The sequence below is a fragment of the Pristis pectinata genome, chromosome 23, assembly GCF_009764475.1.
Source record: "Pristis pectinata isolate sPriPec2 chromosome 23, sPriPec2.1.pri, whole genome shotgun sequence".
NCBI lineage: Eukaryota > Metazoa > Chordata > Chondrichthyes > Rhinopristiformes > Pristidae > Pristis > Pristis pectinata.
The window spans coordinates 17584492-17606500 of NC_067427.1; the positions used below are offsets into that span (position 1 = coordinate 17584492).

Consider the following 22009-nt stretch of genomic DNA (forward strand, 5'->3'; position numbering starts at 1 on the left):
TTCCATGCTCCACCTTCCTCTCCTACCAGATCCCACCATCTGCAGCCTGCTGTTCCCTCTACTTCTCACCTCCCAGCCTCGGTCGTTATTTCCACCCCTCCCTCCCCCACCTGGCTTCATCTGCCCATCAACCAGGCACAGTGGTGTAGCGGTTAGTGTAACGCTATTACAGCGCCAACGACCTGGGTTCAATTCTGGCAGCTGCCTGTTTGTATGTTGTCCCTATGTCTGCGTGGGTTTCCTCCCATGTTCCAAAGATGTATGGGTTAGGAAGTTGTGGGCATGTTATGTGGACGCCAGAAGCATGGCGACACTTGTGGGCTGCCCCCAGAACTCTACGCAAAAGATGCATTTAGCTACCTTTATTAGTCACATGCACATCAAAACACGTGTTGTGATGTACATGTGACTAATAAAGGGGTATCTAAATCTACATTCAGCCAGATACTTTTTTTTAAAATATAGGCTCAGTTGTTGATCTTGAGTTTTGCTAGCTTGGTGACTAAGTGTGCCACACTCTGTAGTATAATACATGGCTATGGTAAGTTGTGTGATCTTGGCTGGGTAATTAGTGGGGTTGCAGCACTTGGTTACCTACAAGTGTACAGCATAAAAACATACTATTTGATCCAAAAATAATTATGGACCTTTTTAAAAAAAACATTCTTGGACCTCTGGGCTACTGCTCAGCTGAGATTTTAGTTTTCTTGCTATGAAGTGAAGTTGTCTTACTGATTTGTGTTGTTACTTATGGTCCACTCAAGCCTCCACTTGCACTTCTTCATTTCACCTCATTAGTTGTGTTTTTTTTGTCCTTTTTACCCCCAGCCCCTCATTCCAGGGTGTATCTATTCCACTCTTGCTTCCTTGCTACTGAAGGCTTGTTGTATTATACCTGACTGCTGCCATCCACAGACAGATGCAAGGGCAAGCTTTGCTCTGCAACCTTTGTGGTCTGAATGATAGATTTCTCTGTATTGTGTACTATTTACAAAGAGTGGGTCTCTTTCATGTGAGTAGTGAAAGATACACGGGATCTTTTAAGAAATATTTTTCTAAAATTGAAATCCTCACCAAAAAAAAATTTGTGCACAGATATAGCTCATCCTCTGGAATTTACAATATTTATGTTCTATTAGGCCATCATGTGGGAGGACATCTTAAAATAAAAATTGGAGAGATTTGAGAATTTTCTTAACTTAAGCCTTCTCTCATAACACAATCACTATGTCAAGTGCACACCATGTACCAGATATTAATCCTTAAAGCTGTAGGTGCATAGCTGAACTGCAAGATCTTGCTTGATTTAACAAAGAACATACAGGCACTTTCAATATTGGGATGATGTTGGTGCAAAGGTGGTTGGATATGTGGAACAGAGCAATCCATTGCTCGGTTCACTTGCTATGAGATTTTGCTGCGTGCCAGGAGAGTGATTTTATGACCTATGTTGTAAGCCTGGTACAATTCCACAATGCAATTTTGGAACAAAATTAATGGAAGAGTTAATAATAAAAATACCCATGATACTGCATAGCTGAGTTTTTTATTTTATTTTTCACTGTTGTGCATTGAAGCTAAGTTATTGTGACTTGATAGTCTATCTCTGTGTAAGGCTGACAGTATAATAAACCTGAATGTCACACTCTTTGAAGAAATATAAAATAACTGATATATGACACAATTAATCCTGGTGAGAAGTGATAAGAAGACCCATTGAAGCTTCATCAGCTGAAAGTGTTTTTCAACTGGTGGAAGAGAAGATCTTGCATTGCATCTGATCTCAAAAGCTTCTGAAAAGACTTGTGCAGTTGATACTGTGAACTCTAGTGAGCTGAAATAAATAGCATCTTTCTATAATATTGTTCAGGATTTCAGAAGAGTCCTCTGTTCTTCAAGAAAAAAATGAAGTGGGATCTTTATCAAGATTTGAACTACTACAGTAAACGGACAGATTTGACAATTTAATGCCTTTTTGAAAGTCGGCAAGTTTAATGACATAATATTGCATAAAACTTTGTAATTTTAAAACAAATCTTTTGCTAGATGCAGTGGTAGTTCTTTTAGATGAGTCAGACAAGTTCTTCGATTTTGAGTGTCTGAGGGATAAACAGAAAGTACCCAAAGCTAACATTTAATTTCCCCAGATGGTGAATTATCTCCAGACTCCTTTTGCTGGGAGCAGTGTTTAACTCCGCTGAGCAGTCGAATAGCAGCTCTAAAGAGACAGCTAAATATTGAAATGAAGGTGAAACAAGGAGCTGAAAACATGATCCAAATGTACTCAAATGGATCCTCAAAGGTAAGCCCTCTGCACTTAAATTTCACCTAGTTGAGGTTTTTGAAGAAAATTGTTCTTAATAGGGTACATTGGGTAATGTTACCTTGCATTAATAAATTAGCTTGGAGGACTCTCTAGCAGGAAGGTGGATCGGGAGTCTTTTGCTTGGCAATGGGCGTAACTTACTCAGAGCTAAAATAAAAGACTGAGAATGTTTATTTTAAATTGCGTCTTTAAACGATGTTAATATGCAAGATAGTTTTGTTAACATGGGATAAAAACAAGGTTTTGATAGTAAGCAATAAGGCTAGCAAAGTCTCCCTGCTTGAAAAATTGGAGAGAATTAAATTTGAAGCTGATGTTCCACACATTATGAAACTTTTGGTTCATGAATATTAATAATTTTAAACATGAACATTTAAGTGATAGGTGCTTTGTTTTTGGCTTGGAGATTGGTTTGTTAACTTAACCCAGCAGTAATCGTTTTTCATCTTCTACTTTAAGTAATCACCCGGTGGTAGTTCTACACTTCAGTGATTTTTAGCAGTAAAATCACAGTACTATGAATTTTTGATTGCTCTGCTAAGAGGAGCAGATTCTGTGACTGTTTTTTCTCGTTCCTCTTCCTGAGGGGGGAAAAGTCTCTCTTCTGCACAGTAGTTATCCAAGAACAGTGTGTCCCCCACTTTTCTTGTTACTCAGCTTCACTGGAAGCTGCTTTATTGTTTCCGCTTAAATGCGGCTGCAAGAAACAAAGTTCATTTAAATGTCTATGCGAAGTCTGGTATTTTAATGTTAATTGCTTCCTCTCAGCATAACGTACTTAAAAGCAATTGTTCTGTGATTGTTTCCAGGATCGTAAAATGTTAGCAGCAGCACAGCAGATGTTGCAGGACAGCAAGATAAAGATTGATATAATCAGAATGCAGATCATCAAAGTAACTCGCACTATTGGAACACCCGAGGATGCAAGTGAAACTCCAGGTAGGCAGAGAAATTGGAAATGCATGTTAGAAAATGTAACTGCTTTACGCAACTTGAAACTTTATTTGTAAATATTTTGGGGGATGGGAACTGTTCCATTTTGGCTTTGTGCCTTGTGGTTGGACAAAATTAATTCTGTTGATGAGCACCTGGCTCGGAGAACTTTGAAACTCTTAATTCAGAGTAGTAATCAGTGCTGCTGTGCCATGTTCTAATACTTCCTGCTGTTATCAGTAATTTATTGTCAAAGTTGAGTCTATTATCATATGCACAAGTACACATATGCGCAGGTGCAATGAAAAAGAACTGCAGCTGCATCACAGGCAGATAGCATCATATAAATGGCATTCACAAGAAAAATGTAAATTAAACATAAATTATACACAATTTTTAACAAGAAAACACAATTAGAACAAAAAAGCAAAATTCCATTATAGTGCAAAGTGGTCTATGGTGATCGTAGTGTTCCTAAACTATGGTGATTAAGGTTTTACCAGTTGGCTCAAGAACAAAATGGTTGAAGGGAAATAGCTGTTATTGAACCTGGTAGTGTGGGATTCAGGTTTCTGTACCACCTCCCCAATGGTAGCTGCAAAAAGATGGCATGATCCAGATGGTGGGGATCTTTGGTAGATGTTGCTGCCTTGAGGCAGCATCACCTGCAGATACTTCTGATAGTGGTGAGGGATGTGCCCATGACGTATTGCAGAGTCCACTACTCTCTGCAGCTTCTTGCATTTCTGTGCATTTGAATTGCCATACCAGTTAATGATGCAACCAGTCAGGATACTTTCAATAGTACATCTGTAGAAGTTAGTGTTTAGTGACAAACTGAACCTCCTTAATCTCCTAAGAAAGTAAAGATGCTGGCGTGCTTTTCTTATGATTGCATCTATGTGCTGGGCTCGGAACAAGTCATCCGATATGTTAAAGCTGAGGAATTTAAAGCTGCTGACTCCCTCTCCACTGCTGTTTCTCCACCCCCCCCCCCCCCCCCCCAATGTAGACTGGTGCATAATTGCCCTCCTTCCTCTTCCTGAGGTGAACAATCAGCACTTTAGTTTTGCTGACACTGAGCAAGAGGTGGTTGTTTTGTGCCAAATGTTTGCTATCATGCCTCATAGCCTTTATATGTTGCTACAGTGCAAATTGTAATTTTTCTGGTTTCTCCTTGTGTAAGGATGCTACTCATCAAAAGTAACTTTGGATAACTAATTATTTAAATGTGGTGATTATATCATACTATCAGTACAAAGCAGAGTTCCATTGCCTGTATATTTCCATCCAAGTCAAACACAGTCAGAAATGTATGGTTGTTCCTCCATCATCATTGGCTCTAAATCCTAAAAATCTGTCTCCAACAGCATTGTGGAAGTACTTTCACAAGAAGGACTGCAGCAGTTCAAGGGGGCACCTTGCCACCACTGACAATAAGGGATGGTCAATAAAATGCTGTCCTTGCAAGGGACATCCAGATCCCCAAAAATTTTAAATTTTAAAAAAAAAGTAATTTTGCTGTAGGTTGCCATCTTAGACAAATATAACAGTTGGGTTTTGTTTTAATGAGCTGCATGTTAACACTGAGATTGTTTGATTTTGTTTTCTGCTTGTTCTGGGTTCCAACCAAGGGGCAATCAGTTCCCTGGAGCTGCGAATCGAAGAATTGAGACATCACCTCCGAGTTGAGTCTGCAATAGCAGATGGTGCAAAAAATGCAGTGAAGTTGCTGGATGGAAGGAAGGACCAGGACAGGAGAATGCTGGCTGAGGTATAATTATGCTGTTCTTGAACAATTGCACCATTTGTGCTGAACAAATGTGCAAGTATACAAGAAATCAATATTCTTTGTGGGGAAAACATGGCTTCACTTAGACGTTTTTCATTTGAACAAAAAAATGAAATATAAATAGAACGTGATGGGAAGATTCTTAAGTTGCAATTGTTTTGAATGCTTATGAGACTAGAAGATAGGAAGTATCTAAAGGAGCAATGAATATTATCAACTAAGTTAGGAAAAAATATTTTAAAAATTCACCTTTAGATGAAACTGCAAATATTGTGTTATCTGAGCATGTGTATAAAAATTCAGTCCAAAGCTCAGTTGGCGTGGAATCACACTGATAAAAGTTTGTCTTAAGTTTAAAAAAAACTTCTTACAAATGGGTGACCAATCTAAAAAAAACTGATGTTACTGGCATCTGAGTTTGGAACATTTTTTATAGTTTGCTTTATGTGAAGTGTTAACCATTATTTTTAGAGTTCCTATGCAAATCTTTTGGCAAATGGGTGTGTCAGGATTTTTGAAAAATACTATGGGATCTTTTGTATCTGCCTGACCAGCTAGATGTGCCCTTTTTTTAAAAGCAAAAGGTAGTGTCTCTGTCCTGCTGAAGTCTCCATTTTAGACACTTTCACCTGTTCAAACTTCAGTTGCAATTTGTGCCACATCAGCTGCAAGTTGCAGTTACTCCTGTCATTAATTACACAAAATCTCCTTAATGGACGAATTTCAAAATTATTGCCTTCACTTAAATCTCCTTTTCTTAGCTTTATTCCTCTGTGCCTTCATGATCCATCCTTTGTAGGGTGTGATGTTGGATCCTGGCTACTCTGGAGTCCTAGTCACTTCTACTTAATAACAGTTTCAAAACATGAGAACTTCAGAGGTGCTTAATTCCAAAGATCTCCCTACATGTGCTTGCATCACACTTCCGGCTTTCTAGGTAGTCTTGTGAGCAACTCCATCTTCCAACGTTTTGCCGCCACTTGTTCTTTTTAAAAATCCTCGTGAAGATGAGGGTCTGATTCTCTCCCATGACATGCCTTGGGGTGTCATATGCACTTGAGCAGAAAGAAGCAACAACCACTTCTATTGCTTGAATGAGCAGAATGAAAGCTTCCTGGTGCCAAGTCCAGATATCAATGCAAGTGGAGTAGTGCCTCTGTGTAAATCTCCTTTTAGAATGGACAAGGAATATGTTGAGCAGAAAAGCCAATTCATAAGCAAAATGAATTTGCTTCCAAAGTAATAATTTTCACAATGTGCGTTGAGTATTGTTTTTGAAAGACATTTTGTTTTGACACCAGGCACAATCACAGTTGCGGGAGTCAGCCCAGAAAATGAATCTGCTTCGCATGTCACTGGAATGCCGCCTAAGAGAGCTTCCCAATGATCATCCCATCCAAGAAGTTGTCAAAGAAGAGCTGAAAATGGTGAATTTGCCATTGGTAGCATTAAGCCATATTGGTGCTTCATATCTCTCCTTGGCCTTTATTAAATCGGCAGCACTAACAGGTAAAGGCTCTTATTTCCTCATTTCCAAATGACCAAAAAAAAGTTTGCTGTTACATTAATGGGATCATAAGCCTCTGTTTGTTGCAAACTGCTGAGCAGCATGAGAAATTGAGATCATTGTTTTATTTTCCTCTCATCTACCCCTAGTGGGAAATTTCCTAATCTTTCTGTGCTTTTCCAGAGAATCAACAATGACAGATACCATCATGACACTGCCTGTAGTTATGTCTAGTCACTCCCTGATGGTTAGGTTTTGAGATGTTGTTATCAACACATGTTCCAAGACACAACGTATTACATTTATTCCCTAACTTAATTCCACAGGAATGTTAGAAGTGAAACTAATAGGATGCCAGCATCTCCTTGAAAATGTCCCGGATTGTTTGTGGTTGGGAAATGCTTCATCTAGTCCAGAGACAACTCTGTCATCTGTTAAAATGCGAGTAGGGATGAATGTCCACGGACGTCATACAGCAAGTCGATATTTAAAATCAGAAGAGCGAAGTAGTGAGTATTTAGTTGTGCCCTTTTTTTGGGGGAGGGGGTTGGTTGTGGAATTTGTACTCTCTTGGGTGTACCTCTTACTATGCAGATTCCAGATGGGTGAAGTGTCCCCCACACTTGCCAACCTTCCTTTGGCTGGGTGATGTGGTGCACTATATAAGCAAGTATCTTTCCAATGTTCACTAAAGGAATGGTCCTTGAAAACAGTGGTGGGGCGGAAGAATTCGAGATTGAGTTAAATTTCTGTTGTTTTTTTTAAACTAGCTGAAGCAAGTGCTATTCTGAAATTGGACAATCGAATTGTCGGACAAACACACTGGCGTTCAGTGAAGAATCAAGTGTGGGATCAGACCTTCAGCATTGAAGTCAACAGGGTACGTTATTGATATGAACAGCAGTTCACCTCTGAGACAGCATGATTCAGATTTTGAATTTGGAATTCTTAGTTTTTGGCTAGAGCTCTAAAGCCATGGTAAACATTTACAAATCAATGTTTGCAGTTAAAAGATGTCCAAAATTGTCTACAATAATTAGGGAAGGATTTCCACACTCTGAAAGGGTACAGAAGAGATTCTCCAAAATGACAGTGGTAATAAAGGTGTTTAGTTGTGGTGGCACCATGAAGCAAACAAGATTGTTTCTTAATAAGGTGGAAAAACAAGTCAAGTAGAAAATTGATTCGAGAGGGATTGATTGTTGTTCAAGCGGGAGATCTTGATGAAGTAAATAAACGAGTGAAGCCTATTTCCACTGGTAGAGTAAATAACTGGAGTGTAGTAAAAATCTCAAATTTCTAAAAGTACAGGAGAATTTCTTGATAGAAGGTTGTTGAATGTGGATTGCTCTACTGAATGTGGTGGATTTAAAAAAAAACTAGATTGGATCTTAAATAAAAACTAGATTAGCTTTTAAGAGTAGAAAAGATATGTAATGGAAAGGGCAGGAGAGCAGGATTAAATGGATTATTATTTCCTATTGGCACTATCAGCCAAATAAAAGGTTGAAAGATGTAGATATGGTGTTGTATTTGTTGCTTGCACTTGAAATTGTCATTCAAAGGTTATAATGTGGCAACAATATGACATTGATGTAGACATCAATTGCATTGAAGGATGGATGACTGAATTTGTTTGTTTAAAAAAACACAGAATTGTTGTTTGTTAACTTCCATTTTAGTACAGCATCATGCATGTCTCTCAAAAGACTTCATGTAAGTTGAATTAGTGGATTCACCATTGTGTAGGTGAATAGGAAAGCCATTTTGTTTAGAGCAAGGTCCTCGAACAAAGTAAAGTCTTTTTGATTAAGCCAGGGATGTGGACTAGAACATTTGGAGAACCATGGGATCATTAGTTTGTATTTGTAAATTTAAGGCATTGAATTGTTAACCTAGATTATCTGCTTGAAAATGAAGCTTGAATCCACATCTTTTGCCTTTGAAGAAAGCCTGTGCTAACTGAGCCAATGTGACACTTGGATCAGAAATAACAGCTTTGCTGTAAACGATCACTTTGAAGTTGTAAGGTACTCTCTTTCTAACCTATACTTTAATAATGTAGCTGTGTCACCATGTGCCATGATTATATTGAATTGTAGCATACTGTAGTTGTTGTTTACTACTTTCTCAGGACACTGGAAAAATACCACCAACACTGTCTGTAGAAAATGTTTTAAATTCACTGGAAGGGCATACAAACCAATGTCTGTATCTTCTTCCAGGCCAATTCCCCATTATTGATGCCCTAGTTGTACTAGGTTGGCAATGCATTTGCATGCCTGGCACTAGACTCTAGAAACATGCACTCTATTCTGAGGGAAACTATTTATCAGCCATTCAGAATATAAGATTCAAGGATGTGTTCCAAGGCTCCTTGAAAAGCTGCAGCATCCCTATTGACTCATGGAGATCTGTCCCATGACAAGAGAAGCACCTTGAGTCCAAGCATCGCAAGTACAAGGCCTGTATATGCGGAGTAAAAAGCAAATCTCCTCAAGCTGCTGATCCACTTGGTGGATTGTTGCAATCTGCCTCATCTGTGGAAGTGTCTGTGGTTCCCACATTGGCCTTGTTGGTCAACTCGGAATCTACAAAACTAGAGGAGAAGCAGTTGTCCTTGACCCTGAAAGACTGCTTAAGAAGAAGACCATATTAAAACAATGCACAGACCTCTAGGTCAATACTAACAAAAAAATTGAATACTTGTTTTTGCATTTGTACAGGATATCCCAAAACACTGAAGTACTTCTGATGTGGTCACTGTTGTTGTTGTAAGCAGTGCAGGAATCAAGAAAATTTATTAGGCCTTAAAAACAAATTAGGCAATGTAAGCTTGCAACACGTGCACAAGAAATATCTGTTTGTCAAGAAAATATAATACAAAATTTTGACTCTTAGTAAAAGTGAAGTTGGAACATGGCTGTAGGGCCAAGAATACTACTCCATCAGGTAACCCTCATAATAAAAATTGCAGCTTTTAGATTGCTCTGTGTTCAGAAAGCAGACTCTTGGTCTCATTCTTTCTCACCTGCACTGATTAGTTATAGAACCACCTGCTACTGCAGCCCCATGGACCTCATCAATATGACTTTTAATTTTTTTAACGAAGACTATTGCCACAGTCAAGTAGGAAACACAATGCTTAAAAAAACTAGCCAGATTCATTAACTGTTAAGTAAACCTGCAACTCAGATGGTTGGCTTACAGATAATGGTTGTACTCATTTTTGCTACATTAGGTGGAATTTTTTTTGCAGTAAAGTGTTTAACCCAAAGTTTAAGGAATATGCTGATGCAACGTGAATGTTTGTATTTCCTGCCGTATAGAATCGTGAGTTGGAAATTGCCGTTTATTGGCGGGATTGGCGAGAACTATGTGCAGTAAAGTTCCTACGACTTGAAGATTTTCTAGACTATCAGTGCCATGCAATGACTGTGTGCTTGGAGCCACAGGGGGTACTTTCTGCAGAGGTAAGTGTATTCTTCCTGGAGCTAGTTGACTGCCATCATGGACTAGCCAATTATGCTGTACTGAGAGATGTGTGGGAATAGGCTGGGAATATCTCCCATACTTTGAGTGGATACTTGTGCTCTGCTGTGCATAGATCCAAAATGGCAAGGTTGAGATTGGAATCTGTCTAATTCATCTGCAGTGCTAACACACTCTCTGAAATACTTTGAAACTGACAAGAGTCTTGGTTAGCTTTTTTTTCATAAGTTATAGTACTGGTTTGTAATGGTAATAAAAAGCTCTTGAGGGCTCAATTATCTGTTAATGTTATAGATGACCTTCTGTAATCCTGTCATCAATCGAGGCCCAAGACTACGACGTCAGAATCGAATTTTTCGCAAGCAGAAAGGTGGGTACCTTCAAATATTTCCTACTGTTGAAATCTCAAAGGTAAAACGATAACTTTTAAATAGTAAATTTTTTTTTAAATGTCAGATAATTTTTTCTGATTTAATTCTGACGAGCCATTATTGGAATCCAGTGCATTGAAAGGAAAAGATCCTGAGGAAGGGGTGGGTGTTTTGGTGCTGCTTGAAGTATTTGATATGTATCTTTACAGGAGGTTTTGACTGAAGAGCTTGCCTTTTCACAGGAAAAAACTTTCTAAGAGCATCACAGATGAATATCAATATTGCCACTTGGGGGCGCCTAATGATGAATATGCTGCCTCCATGTAGCAGCACAACAACAAGTCCACCGTTGCCTACAGCTGACCCCAGTTTCACACTGCACTCAGGAACACTGCGCAATTCCCGCATCATGTCACCAGAATCAAGGCAAGTTGTATGAGGCACTCTTAGAAATTGAAAATAGAGGAAATGTTCAGGAGGTCAGACTGCATTTGTACTAGGGAAAAATACTGAGTTAATGTGTAGTAATTAATCCTTCCTCAGAACTGGATAAAGTTAGTCTGACTTTAAGCAGGGAGGCAAAGAAAGATTAAAAGAGAACAGATTGGAAGACCAGGTTTTATTGAATGATAAATGGGGTAGGCACGGTAGTGTAGTGGTTAGCGTAACGCTATTACAGTGCCAGCAACCCAGGTTCAATTCCGGCTGCTGTCTGTAAGGAGTTTGTACGTTCTCCTCGTGTCTGCATAGGTTTCCTCCGGGTGCTCCGGTTTCCTCCCACACTCCGAAGATGTACAGGTTAGGAAGTTGTGGGCATGCTATGTTGGCACCAGAGGCATGGCTACACTTGCGGGCTGCCCCAGAACACTCTATGCATTTCACTGTGTTTTGATGTACATGTGACCAATAAGGATATCTATAATGGAGTGATCAAGCAAGAAGTGGAATGGTCATAGAAAATAGATGGGTCTAGAGCAACTAAAAATGACCAGCACAATCATTACCAAGAAGCCCTGTCTGGGAAGGGAAAAACTCAAAAAAAAACCAAACAAACAAACAAACAAATACCAGAGCACAAGAAAATAAGAGCAGGGGTAGGTCACCAGGCCCCTTAAGCCTGCCCTGCTGTTCAGTATGATCACAGCTGATCTATGCTGGCCTCAGCTCCTCCTCTGTGACACTTCCCCATAACCCTCAATTTTTCAAATATTTATCTATCTACATCTTAAATATATGTAATGATCTGGTCTGGCCACCAATCTTAAGCCAGAGAATTCTAGAGATTCACTGCCGTCTGAGAATTTCTCTGCACCTCCAATTTAAGTGGCCTGCTTTTTTTGCTTTGTAGCTTTGTCGCCTTGTTTGAAAGAGGTCACCCCCATTCTTCTTAACTCCGTGGAATACAGACCCAAAACTGTCCAGCCCCTGCTTGATGGGGCAACCCCATCATCCCAGGAATTAACCTGGTGAATCTCCTTTTGGACTGCCTCTACTGCTAATGTATCCTTTGGGTAAGGAGACCTAAGCAGCATAGTGTTCTAGGTGTGGCTTCATCAACATCCTGAACAATCAGAAAAAAAATCTCCTTATTCTTAAACTCCAACCCCTTTGCACTGAAGACCAAAATGCTGTTTGCCTCCTTAACTACATGTTGGACCTGCCTGCTAACTTTGTGTGATTTGTGCAATAGAACGCTAGATCCCTCTGAACTTCTCTCCATTTAGATAATTGCAGTTTGATTCCTTTTACTGAAGTGCATAACCTCAAACTTTCCTACATTAACCTCCATTTGCCAAGTTTTTGACTTGTCATTCATTGCAGAATCACAATGTCCTCATCACCATGTGCTCTTTCATCAATTTTCATATCTTCTACAAACTTGGAAACCTAGAAATGGAATGGTATTTGAGTCTGGAAAGCTGTTTTGCTGAAAGATGAGAGATTCTGTCTCGAACCTCATTAGAACAGCTTGGAGACTAAGTACAGAGATGGGAGTGGGAAGGAGGATTAAAATGATAAGTCACTAGGTGCCCAAGGTCACACTCTGACTAAATAGAGATGCTGTGCAGAGTGACCCTCAATTCCCCCAGTGCATTTTCTTCAGAGATGAACAAGATATGAAAGTGAAAATATAAATGGCTACTTCATGTGAAAGGTCTATTTGGAGTCTTGAACATTGGTATGAGATGAGTTAAATGGCCATGCTTTGTATCTCTAGCACTTGTATGGGCAACACTTGTGACTTGAAGCTTTGTTCATTTTGTGTTTATGAATAGGACTCATCTTGTGACCTTTTAGTTCCAATATGTTTGTCAGTCTCTTGACCTTGCAGTTATTTAATTAGACTTGTCTGTCAACCTAATTATTTTAACCCAAATGGGTATGACCTCTCTGGGCTGATTTTAGAGTGTGGCAAAATTTCAGCATTAGTATGTTGAAGAGCTCATTTCGAAGGAATTTGTGGGCTACATATAAACTTGGTTGTCTGACCTGGGAGGAGTGGAGAAACAGAGAACCAGCTCATTGTGAATCTTGAAGCTGTTGTAAATAGGAGAAATTTAAGTGAAGGGATGAGATTCATATTACAGGACTTGGAAAAAGTAAAAGATTTGTAGGACCAATAAAGAAACAATTAAGTGACTCCCAAGCTTCCAAAGCCTGTAACTAGGGTGGGAAAAGTTCCAGCATTAGAAACCTTTGAGCTGTGTTGCTGTTAAAAGTTAGCCACTGTTTAGAGGATACCAACTTTGATTAGTCGAAACCTGATTTCAGGAATGCTGCTGCAAATGTATTTTTGAAATCAAGGTGTCATTAGCAGTCTTTGGTTTTGCTCTTATCAGTTAGCAACAAATTGTGCCCTACAATTTTTAATAGAGGGTATACTGTGTTGGGCAGGAAACAGTTCCACTAAGGAGAAAGTGTGTTTTTGCTTGCCCTTCCTGAGATGCAGTGTGATTCTTCCATGCTGATCTTCATCCACTATCTTCAGAAATAAACTTGAATTGACAAAATAGTATTTCCCACAACAGAAACCAGTTGGTGCAAGTGTGTAGTTGGCTGCTTTGAATATGAGAAACTTTCCAGCAACTAAAAAGCTAAACTAAAAGTCCTAGTTTGATATTGTTATTATTGAACCCTCTGAGCTTTGGGTAGGTGTAAGGTTTCACCACAGTACCATCGATCAGAAAGGGAAAAATTCACCCACGTTTGCATGCCTTGTGACGCTACTCGCTACTTCTGCTGAATGTGCCTATGTGAGCATATTGTGACAAAATATTGTTCACTATTTTAATGCACTTTCCCAGGGAACGGGAGATATTTGAATGCATTAGTAATAATATTAAAAGTGAATCTGCTGGAAAAATTAATACATGTTATAAAACATGCTCCCTAGGCCCCAAAATCTTAACAATAATGTACAAGTTTTTTTTGTTGTGGCATTTCGTTTCTGCATTATTTAATTTTGTGTATGTTATATAGGGACTTTACACCTGTCAACCTAAACTTCAGCCCAGACCGTCCTCCCAAGCCACCTCTGCTTTTTATAAATTGTGCATCTGAAGAAAGGATACTTTCACTGAGTGATGATCAGGTAAGAAACTGTTATTGGTGAAAGGACAGAGTATGAATGGCCTGTTAAGTAAAAAAAGTAGTATGTTTTTGACTTGTGGGGTTGGAGGGAGAAGAAAAACAAAGTGTCCACTTAAAAATGCTTTGAAAATGTATGATTTCTAATTTGAAATAAGCATAGGATTTAAGTGGAACATTTTGGTTGCAGCTACACGTTAACTTGCAAGAAATCAGGTGGATGATGAGAAGCAGTTGGTTATCCAAATATCCAAGCCAATGTCACTTTAAAAATATACCAACTGGTCATTCGCTTCACTTTGAATATGAATGACTGAACTAATCTATTTAAGGGGTTATATTTCAAAGTATGTTATTTGTTGAAGTACCTTGGGATATTTTCTGGTAAACAAAAGGCTATATAATTACTACAGCAACTTCCATTTGCATAGAGCAAAAATGTCCCAAAATGGTTTAGAGCATTATCAAACAAAATTTGTTGCAGAACTGCACAAGATATCAGAGCAGAAAAGCTTGGATAATGATTTCAAGGAATACATGAGAGAAGGAATGAAAGAGCAGAGGTTTGTGGTGGGAATTCCCACATTTAGGGTCTTGACGGCTAAAAGCATGGATGTAAGTGGTGGAATGATTTGAAGTCTAGGATATTCTAGATTGGAACTGGCAGAGCACTGACAACTGGGAATCGTGGCACTGGAGGAGATTAGCAATAGGGAGGGACAAAACCATTAAGAGACTTTTTTTTGTTTGGGAATTTTAAAAGTAAGGTGTTATTTGACTGGAACCACATAGATCAGCAAGCAAATAAACTACCTGTACTTCTACTTGACATACCCACTTACAAAAAAAGTTGTATATTTTTCTGTTTTACAGAGAGAGAGTATCACATGTAAGAAAATAAATACCAATTTTGCTTTATCATTTTTGTAGGATGCAGTGGGAAATGGTACAAATGTGATAACTCAACAGATCAACCAGTTTCCAGATGTATCAAATCAAGTTTGGGTTCCACCAAGGTATGGTCAGATGTCCAAAACATTAATAAAGGCTGATAGCGTAGTTGAGTTGAACTCCACTTCAGCTTGGTCAGTGGAATTTTATTACTTTTTTGACTAAATTATTCTTAGATTGGCCTATCATTTAATTTTTTTTAACCAGATGTTGGATTGCTGCTTCATATTTCTATTGCTTCCATGACTCTAACCTTTTTGTCTGCATTGATTTTTGTCCTGCACCTTTTTTTTCCTCCCACCCACCACCTCCCTACCCCATCAAATGTTTTGTATTGTTATTTCTTGAAAAATCTTGGTTTGGTCTGTGATTGAGTAGCTGTCTCCAATATTTCACTCTCTCTATCTTAAGTGATCATATTTCATGTATGTGCTTGGACAATAAGCACTTCCAGGCTTCACTTCATTGAAGGAAAGGAACACCAGGTAACATGAGTGAAGTTCTTGGTCAAATCCACTACAGTGTTGACCTTCCCTTTTTATTTCCTTTCTAAAGAGAACTGGCTTTCCTGCATTCCAGGAATTCCTGTCAAAAATAATCAGTAATTTATTCTTGGCTAAATGTGATAGTTAAAATATTCTAATATCCTTTTGCAGACAACAGACCTTGCGCTTTGAAGACTTCTACTGTTTGGCCTTGCTTGGACGTGGTCATTTTGGGAAGGTACTCAATGTATTTGCAATCTTTGTCATCTTTCTAGTACTTCACTGTTTAGTACCTTTAACATTAGTTTTTGCTGGTTGCAGAACAGATCTAATAATTCAATAGACTAACCAATTCCTGGATGTATCAAATTGAACTATCATTACACTGATGCAAGATGTCCTTAGTACTATTGTCAGGAGTTTTTCTTGAAAATGGAGACAAGAGACTGCAGATGCTGGGGTCTGGAGCAAAAGATAAACTGCTGGAAGAACTTAGTGGGTCAAGCAACATCTGTGGAGGCAAAGGGATAACCATCCCAGCTGAGTTCTTACAACAGTTTATCTTGTGAATTCCTGGATATGTTAATAGGCCTATAGTTTTGATATTTTAAAAGGGTTTTTCATAAAATATCAATAATATTTTACTTAAGGTATCTGTTTGGAACCTTAAATTTGACAATGCATGATGTATTTTTCCCCTAGAATATATTAACATTTGCATGTTGTATTTCCGACATAGAATTAAGGCCAATCAGAGATTCTTTGTTGGCTGTTAGGAGTTATTGTTCGGTATGGAGCATTTTTTTGTCTAAGACTTCAGTCACTTAACGATCTTGATTTTATTTGTACAGTCCTGAATGTGCTAGCATGACGCATGCACGATTTGTAGCATTGGCAACACTTGGGTAATATGATCAATGCTTGTGTAACTTTTGCGCAGTCATCATGAATAGGTCCATCTTTAGAAAAGTTTTAATACTAAATGAGGTGAAATTTGATTTTTCAATTGAGTAGCTTTTTGAATTAGTACTGTGAGCATGTTCATCAGTGATAACAATAAAAATCATTTGTTCAAAAGCATACAAATTTATCTTTGTGATGAGCTAAGAATAAACATATACTGTAAAACCCCATTTCAGTGTTGCTTGGCTTGGGCAAAGTTTTTTTTTCCCCTTTCCTAAATACAGGGGCAGAACCTTTTCCTCTTTCTTCCCTTTCTCCACCGTTCCCAACAATCTTTTTATTTTTAACCTGCTGAAAGCAGTTCTCCAAGATCTTTATTTTTATGTCTTGCTTTAAAAATCCCTCTATTGGATTCTAATTGTCCTGACCCACCTCGCATCCTACCATTAACCAGTGATGTGAGTTATCTTTCTGAAAGTCAGACAAGCTAGCTGTTCATCATTTGGACTGTAGGAGAAATTAGCTAAAATAGGCAGATCTTGGCTACGATGCCTCTTTCTTCAACCCATCCCGAAAATTTCAAATGCATGTTATTTTTCCTTTACTCGTGTCAGACATGAACAATTTCAATGTTAAGTTTTTGTTTGGTATTGCATCTGAAGACTTATTGTTTGTATTACAAACCAAGCAATAAAATTCAACCATAAACTTGCTCTGTTTATCTAATTGTTATTCACATGTCTATTAATTTATAGCCTGAGTGACATTCTGAAACTTTTCTTTCTTCTGAAATTAAACAAGACATTTGGTCATGCAATGTGTATCCAGTAAGCTAAACACGCACAATTCTCTGTTTGACTCCAGGGCTTGCTGCATTTATTTAAGATATTAGGAAAATTTAAGATACTTGGAGGTGTAATGATCTGTAATGCTGAACATTTAAAACCCTTTGCTTTATAACAAATATGTACCAGAGTTTTGAGTCTGTAATAAAGACCTTTTCATCCAGGACTTGCCTCAGGTTAAGCATAGTGAACATCTAAGCCAAGTGGATCAGGAATTGCTTTGTCATTCAGAGTCGTGAGCCATATTTGATGCATGGAAAAGGAGTGAGTGATCATTTAGAAGTGCTACGATTAGCCTAGGATTAGGAGTGGAAAACTATTCTCACAGTTTGTTCCTCGCTAAAATTGGATGTGTGTATTTCCCATGATAGATGAGAATGTGATCTTTGACACCCATGGGATCCTTTTGCACAATTGAGGATATGGGGACTTCTTTTAAAAACTTGTCGCCTATTGTCAGTCGTACTTCTGTCCCAATATTTTGCTCTTTTCTAGGTGCTTCTCGCAGAATACAAGTTGACAAAGAGACTGTTTGCTATTAAAGCCTTGAAGAAAGGAAATATAGTGTTTCGAGATGAAGTGGACAAGTAGGTGTTTGCTACCTATGCAACAAATTGTATCCCAGGACGTTAACAAAAGCAGTGACAGAGTTCTACATCAGAGTAGATCTTCAAGAGCTTGGTCAGATTTAAGGAGCATCTCAAGGGAGGAAAGAAGGTTAAGATTGGGGAGGAAACTTAAATGCTGAGGGTCTTGGCAGCTGAAGGCATGGCTGCTTTTGGTGGAACAATTATAATTGGGGATGTGCAAGACCAAAATTTAAAAATGTAAATCCTCTGAAGGAGATTAGAGGAAAGTGCATGGTGAAGGAATTACAAAACAAGAATTAACTTGCAGTTACAATTTTAATGTGTTTTTACAACTTTGAATTTAAAGGGTTAAATGAGGCAACCAGGAGTGTTGGAAAGGGTATGACTAGATCTGATAAAGCTGAGGGTTTCAGAAGTGTGCAGCTGAGGATGTGAAGTTGGGCATCCATGTACTTAAATGTGCTGAGAATTTCTGCCTCTGCCACCCACTCAAGCAGAGAATTCCATACATCCATCACCCTCTGTTTCCTTACCCCCACCTCCTTTCCAACAATTACCTTCAACCCATGCTTCCCAGTTTTCTTGTGATATTGTTGTGGGGCAACATGTAGATGAGAAAAGTTGGTGGTCAACGAGGATGGAAGATGTTGAGGCAGGAAGAGAAGTGCATGACTGACAAAGAAAGTGTTCAGAATATTCAGCAGGTCAGGCAGCATCCACAGAGAAACAGTTAACAGAAACAGCTGTCATCAGAATTTGACAGATGTTGCCTGACCAGCTGAGTGTTTACATTTACTATTTTCACTTCAGATTTCCAGTGTCTCCTTTTTTGGCTTTTTGACTAAGACTGGATAGATAGGAAAGGAACCTGAGGAGTACAGTCTCAACTGGAAGGAAGAGAGCTGTTTGAACATGGTGTGCTGTTGCAAAGACTGTCAATAGGTCCTGTAGACCAAAAGGATGGACATTTTTGTCACAGTGAAATGTTATTAGTGACTTTAAGCTGAGATGGTGCCATGGCAGTGGCAGAAAGCTGGTTAGAAGGCTTTTGTCTTTTTATATATTTTTTTAAAAAGTTCAGAAAGATGGGCATAATTTGGGAACACATCCGGTGAAAGCCTGATGCCTGAGATTGACGTAAGTGCTGGTAACATTCTTGATTGCCTGTGATCACGTTACAAGGCAAACGTTGATCGTCGTTGGCAAGCCATTTGACTGCAGGAAGAATAGTAATCAAGTGTAATGTTGTATATATGCTTTTCAACAATGGAGAAGGCAGCAATCCTGACTGATTTTAAATTTTTTGTGTATTTAACATCAAGTCAGCAAGATTGATACCTTCCAAGTCTGAATGACACGAAGTATGCTGAATAAACTTAATGATATCAAGGTGGATTGAACATTAAAACAAATTATAATCTTTCCTAAACTTTCTTTTGTAATCCACTGCTAATCTGGGAAAATTCTGCATTCCCTTGGTCAGGATATAGAATGTTTTTTTTCCTTCTCCCTGTGTGCTATATCATTGTGTTGTCTGACTGAGAATTGCAGTAACTTAAGAACTTGAGTGCTCCTATGCTAAACAGTGGCTTGAGATGCAACTCTGGGCATCATGTGAGTCAGCTCTGATGCACAAGCTGTAACAATTTTGGTGAAATGTTCATCTCTATACCCTTGCAGGAAAGCTACTGAGTAGAAAACAGCCTCTCCAACAGGTCAGGAGGTGGTGAATGAATGGCAGATTTGAAGATTATTTGATTACCTTTTGGTGTCTAGCAATGATGTATTGGGAGGCTTAACTCTGGTTTACAGCTGACCTTGTAGATTTAAAAGTTGCTTAAAGCATTAGAAGAAAGAGGGCAGATGGACAATCTCTTAACACATTTCTCTAAATGGCATTAAAGGGATGTGTCAGAATAAGATGCCTTAGTTATTTCTCTGGTACAGGTGAAGTTCATCCCATTCACTGCAACTGCAGACATATGCAAAGACTGCGAAAATGATGAGAGTATAGAAGTTGTGGGAAGGGAAAAGATCATTCTTTTACATGGGAAAACTTTCTCTTGAAGAGCACAAATTGTAGTATAGTCTGTTATGAAGAGATCAAAAATATAGTTCAAAACCAGCTCTGTGGATTCACTTCAGTGTTTGGGAATTCATTCCACGATTTTCTGTGCTGATTAAGTCCAACTTTTTGGTTTTAATGATACTCGACTGCAGGATTTTTACCAGTGTTTGTGGAAGATTCCATTACTTCTGTGTGAACTATAAATTGAATCTCTACTTGTCTAAAAAAATATTAACTGTTAATAACAAGTTGTTGTAAAATGCTATTTTATGTGCAATGATATGCATGTAAATAAGATTGCTAAACCAAACTCTTCACTCATTTATTTCAATCTGTTGCTGTGTTGGATTTTTAGCCTGATGTGTGAGAAAAGGATCTTTGAGACTGCGAGCTCTGCTCGGCACCCTTTTCTAGTGAACCTCTTTGCGTGCTTTCAAACACCACATCATGTTTGCTTTGTGATGGAGTATGTACCTGGAGGAGATCTAATGAAGCACATTCACTCCAATGTCTTCTCAGAGCCCCAAGCTCGGTAAGTGGTCCTTGAGAATTTTGTATCTGATCCCATTTATTGCATTGTGATGTGGACATTAGGAGGTGATCCACCTATTCAGATGGTAAAGGGTACAGTATTATAGTGGTTCTGTAATGGAACTGATGATTCATGAGTTCCAACAGACAATTTTTAGAATCTTTTTGTTTTGGAGTATTCTGGCTTTTAAAGTCGATGGTTGGTATAAACCCAAATCAACTGGTTCAGAGATATGGGCAATAAATTCTGGCCTTCGCAACAAAACCCACATTCTGCATGAATTATTTAAAATCCTCCTCTAAGGGAGCATGGAGCATTACTCGGGTGCGAAAGGGAACGATGATAAGCCAACCTGACCATCGAAGCTCCCTCCACAATGTTAATGGAATCTCATTCACAGCCTGCCTCAGCCACATTTATCAGTTTCAAAGGAAGTTGCTTCCTTTCTTCACAGCAAGCTTCAGATGATGGTTGGCTGTGACTTATTACTTGCAGAACTGAACCTCACGCACCTTTTATGTAATGTGGCAGTATCTTTGGTCAATGAATTGTACCATAACCATGTTTGTTACAGATGTCAATATTTAGTTCTAAAGGAAGAGGCTTTTGTGATAGATGCCAGGAGATATTTCTTCTATCTTAACACTTGCCATTGCATTTCTTCCAATGTAGGCTTGTCCTCCAATCACATTACAGTCATTTTGATTAATTTGCCTTAATTCATCTCATCCAGCAATCTATAGTGTGTCCCACCATGGCCAGTTTTCCCTTATGAACCCTGATTTGTTGGAACATATAATAGTTAATAGACAGCTGACTTTAAATTTGTCATAAGTAGACAAAAGCAGTGTACTGAGTTCTTTTTTTAAAAAAAAAATAACTTGATATGAAATGGGTGATGTAGGATTACTTTAAATGGATGGTTGGTGTGGACTTGGTGGGTGGAAGGGCCTGTGTCTGTGCTGCAAGTCTCTATCTCCCTGTCTCTGAAAAGATACAAATCTGCTGGTGTTAGAATCAAACAACTGAAATAACTGGGTTTATTTTGCAGATAAATACTTACTACACATTTTTGCTATATTCATTTTATTGTTGCAATTGTTTACTTTTAAGTTGGTTCTCTGCTTTTGTTTCCTCAGGTTTTATGCAGCCTGTGTTATCCTTGGCTTGCAGTTTCTACATGAGAAAAGTGTAATTTACAGGTAACCTTGGCTTAAATACACAAGTACTTTTGTTAAAAGACATTTTACTTCTGAAGGATCTGTGCATATACTGTAGATGATGTTGTACTATTTCCTTAAAACATTGGACATTCACTCTGTAGACTGGAAATTTTACAATCCAGGCTTGGCTGCTGTGCCAACTTGCCTATTGTCATTGTGATTCCTGATAAATTTCATTCCTGCCTCATAGATGGTGGGCTCTCTGCTCTTGCAGGAGCTTTATCAACCCTGAACCTATCCAGATCGGATAGCACTAGCAAAGTTTATTTGAAACTCCATACCACAACTAATAGAATGCAAGGCTCTACAAGATCATTGCAAGAAATTGGAAAAGAATTATAATATAGTATTATATGATGGGAAATGCTACAAACTATAATAAATTACCATGTTCTGCTGCAGC

General features: G+C 38.5%; 1 protein-coding gene across 1 annotated transcript in view; it reads left to right on the forward strand.

Annotated features, from left to right (window-relative positions):
* The window catches only part of LOC127582294 (serine/threonine-protein kinase N2-like), a 34234-nt gene that overhangs the window by 3918 nt on the left and 8307 nt on the right, over positions 1-22009 (forward strand). The window contains exons 3-17 of the mRNA XM_052037472.1: positions 2148-2302; positions 3136-3265; positions 4894-5033; positions 6353-6560; positions 6885-7067; positions 7329-7438; positions 9888-10031; positions 10345-10420; positions 10664-10847; positions 13902-14013; positions 14940-15025; positions 15617-15683; positions 17689-17780; positions 20207-20383; positions 21523-21585. Of these exons, the coding sequence (XP_051893432.1) occupies positions 2148-2302; positions 3136-3265; positions 4894-5033; positions 6353-6560; positions 6885-7067; positions 7329-7438; positions 9888-10031; positions 10345-10420; positions 10664-10847; positions 13902-14013; positions 14940-15025; positions 15617-15683; positions 17689-17780; positions 20207-20383; positions 21523-21585 (1927 nt within the window). The remainder of the gene's footprint in view (positions 1-2147; positions 2303-3135; positions 3266-4893; positions 5034-6352; positions 6561-6884; positions 7068-7328; positions 7439-9887; positions 10032-10344; positions 10421-10663; positions 10848-13901; positions 14014-14939; positions 15026-15616; positions 15684-17688; positions 17781-20206; positions 20384-21522; positions 21586-22009) is intronic.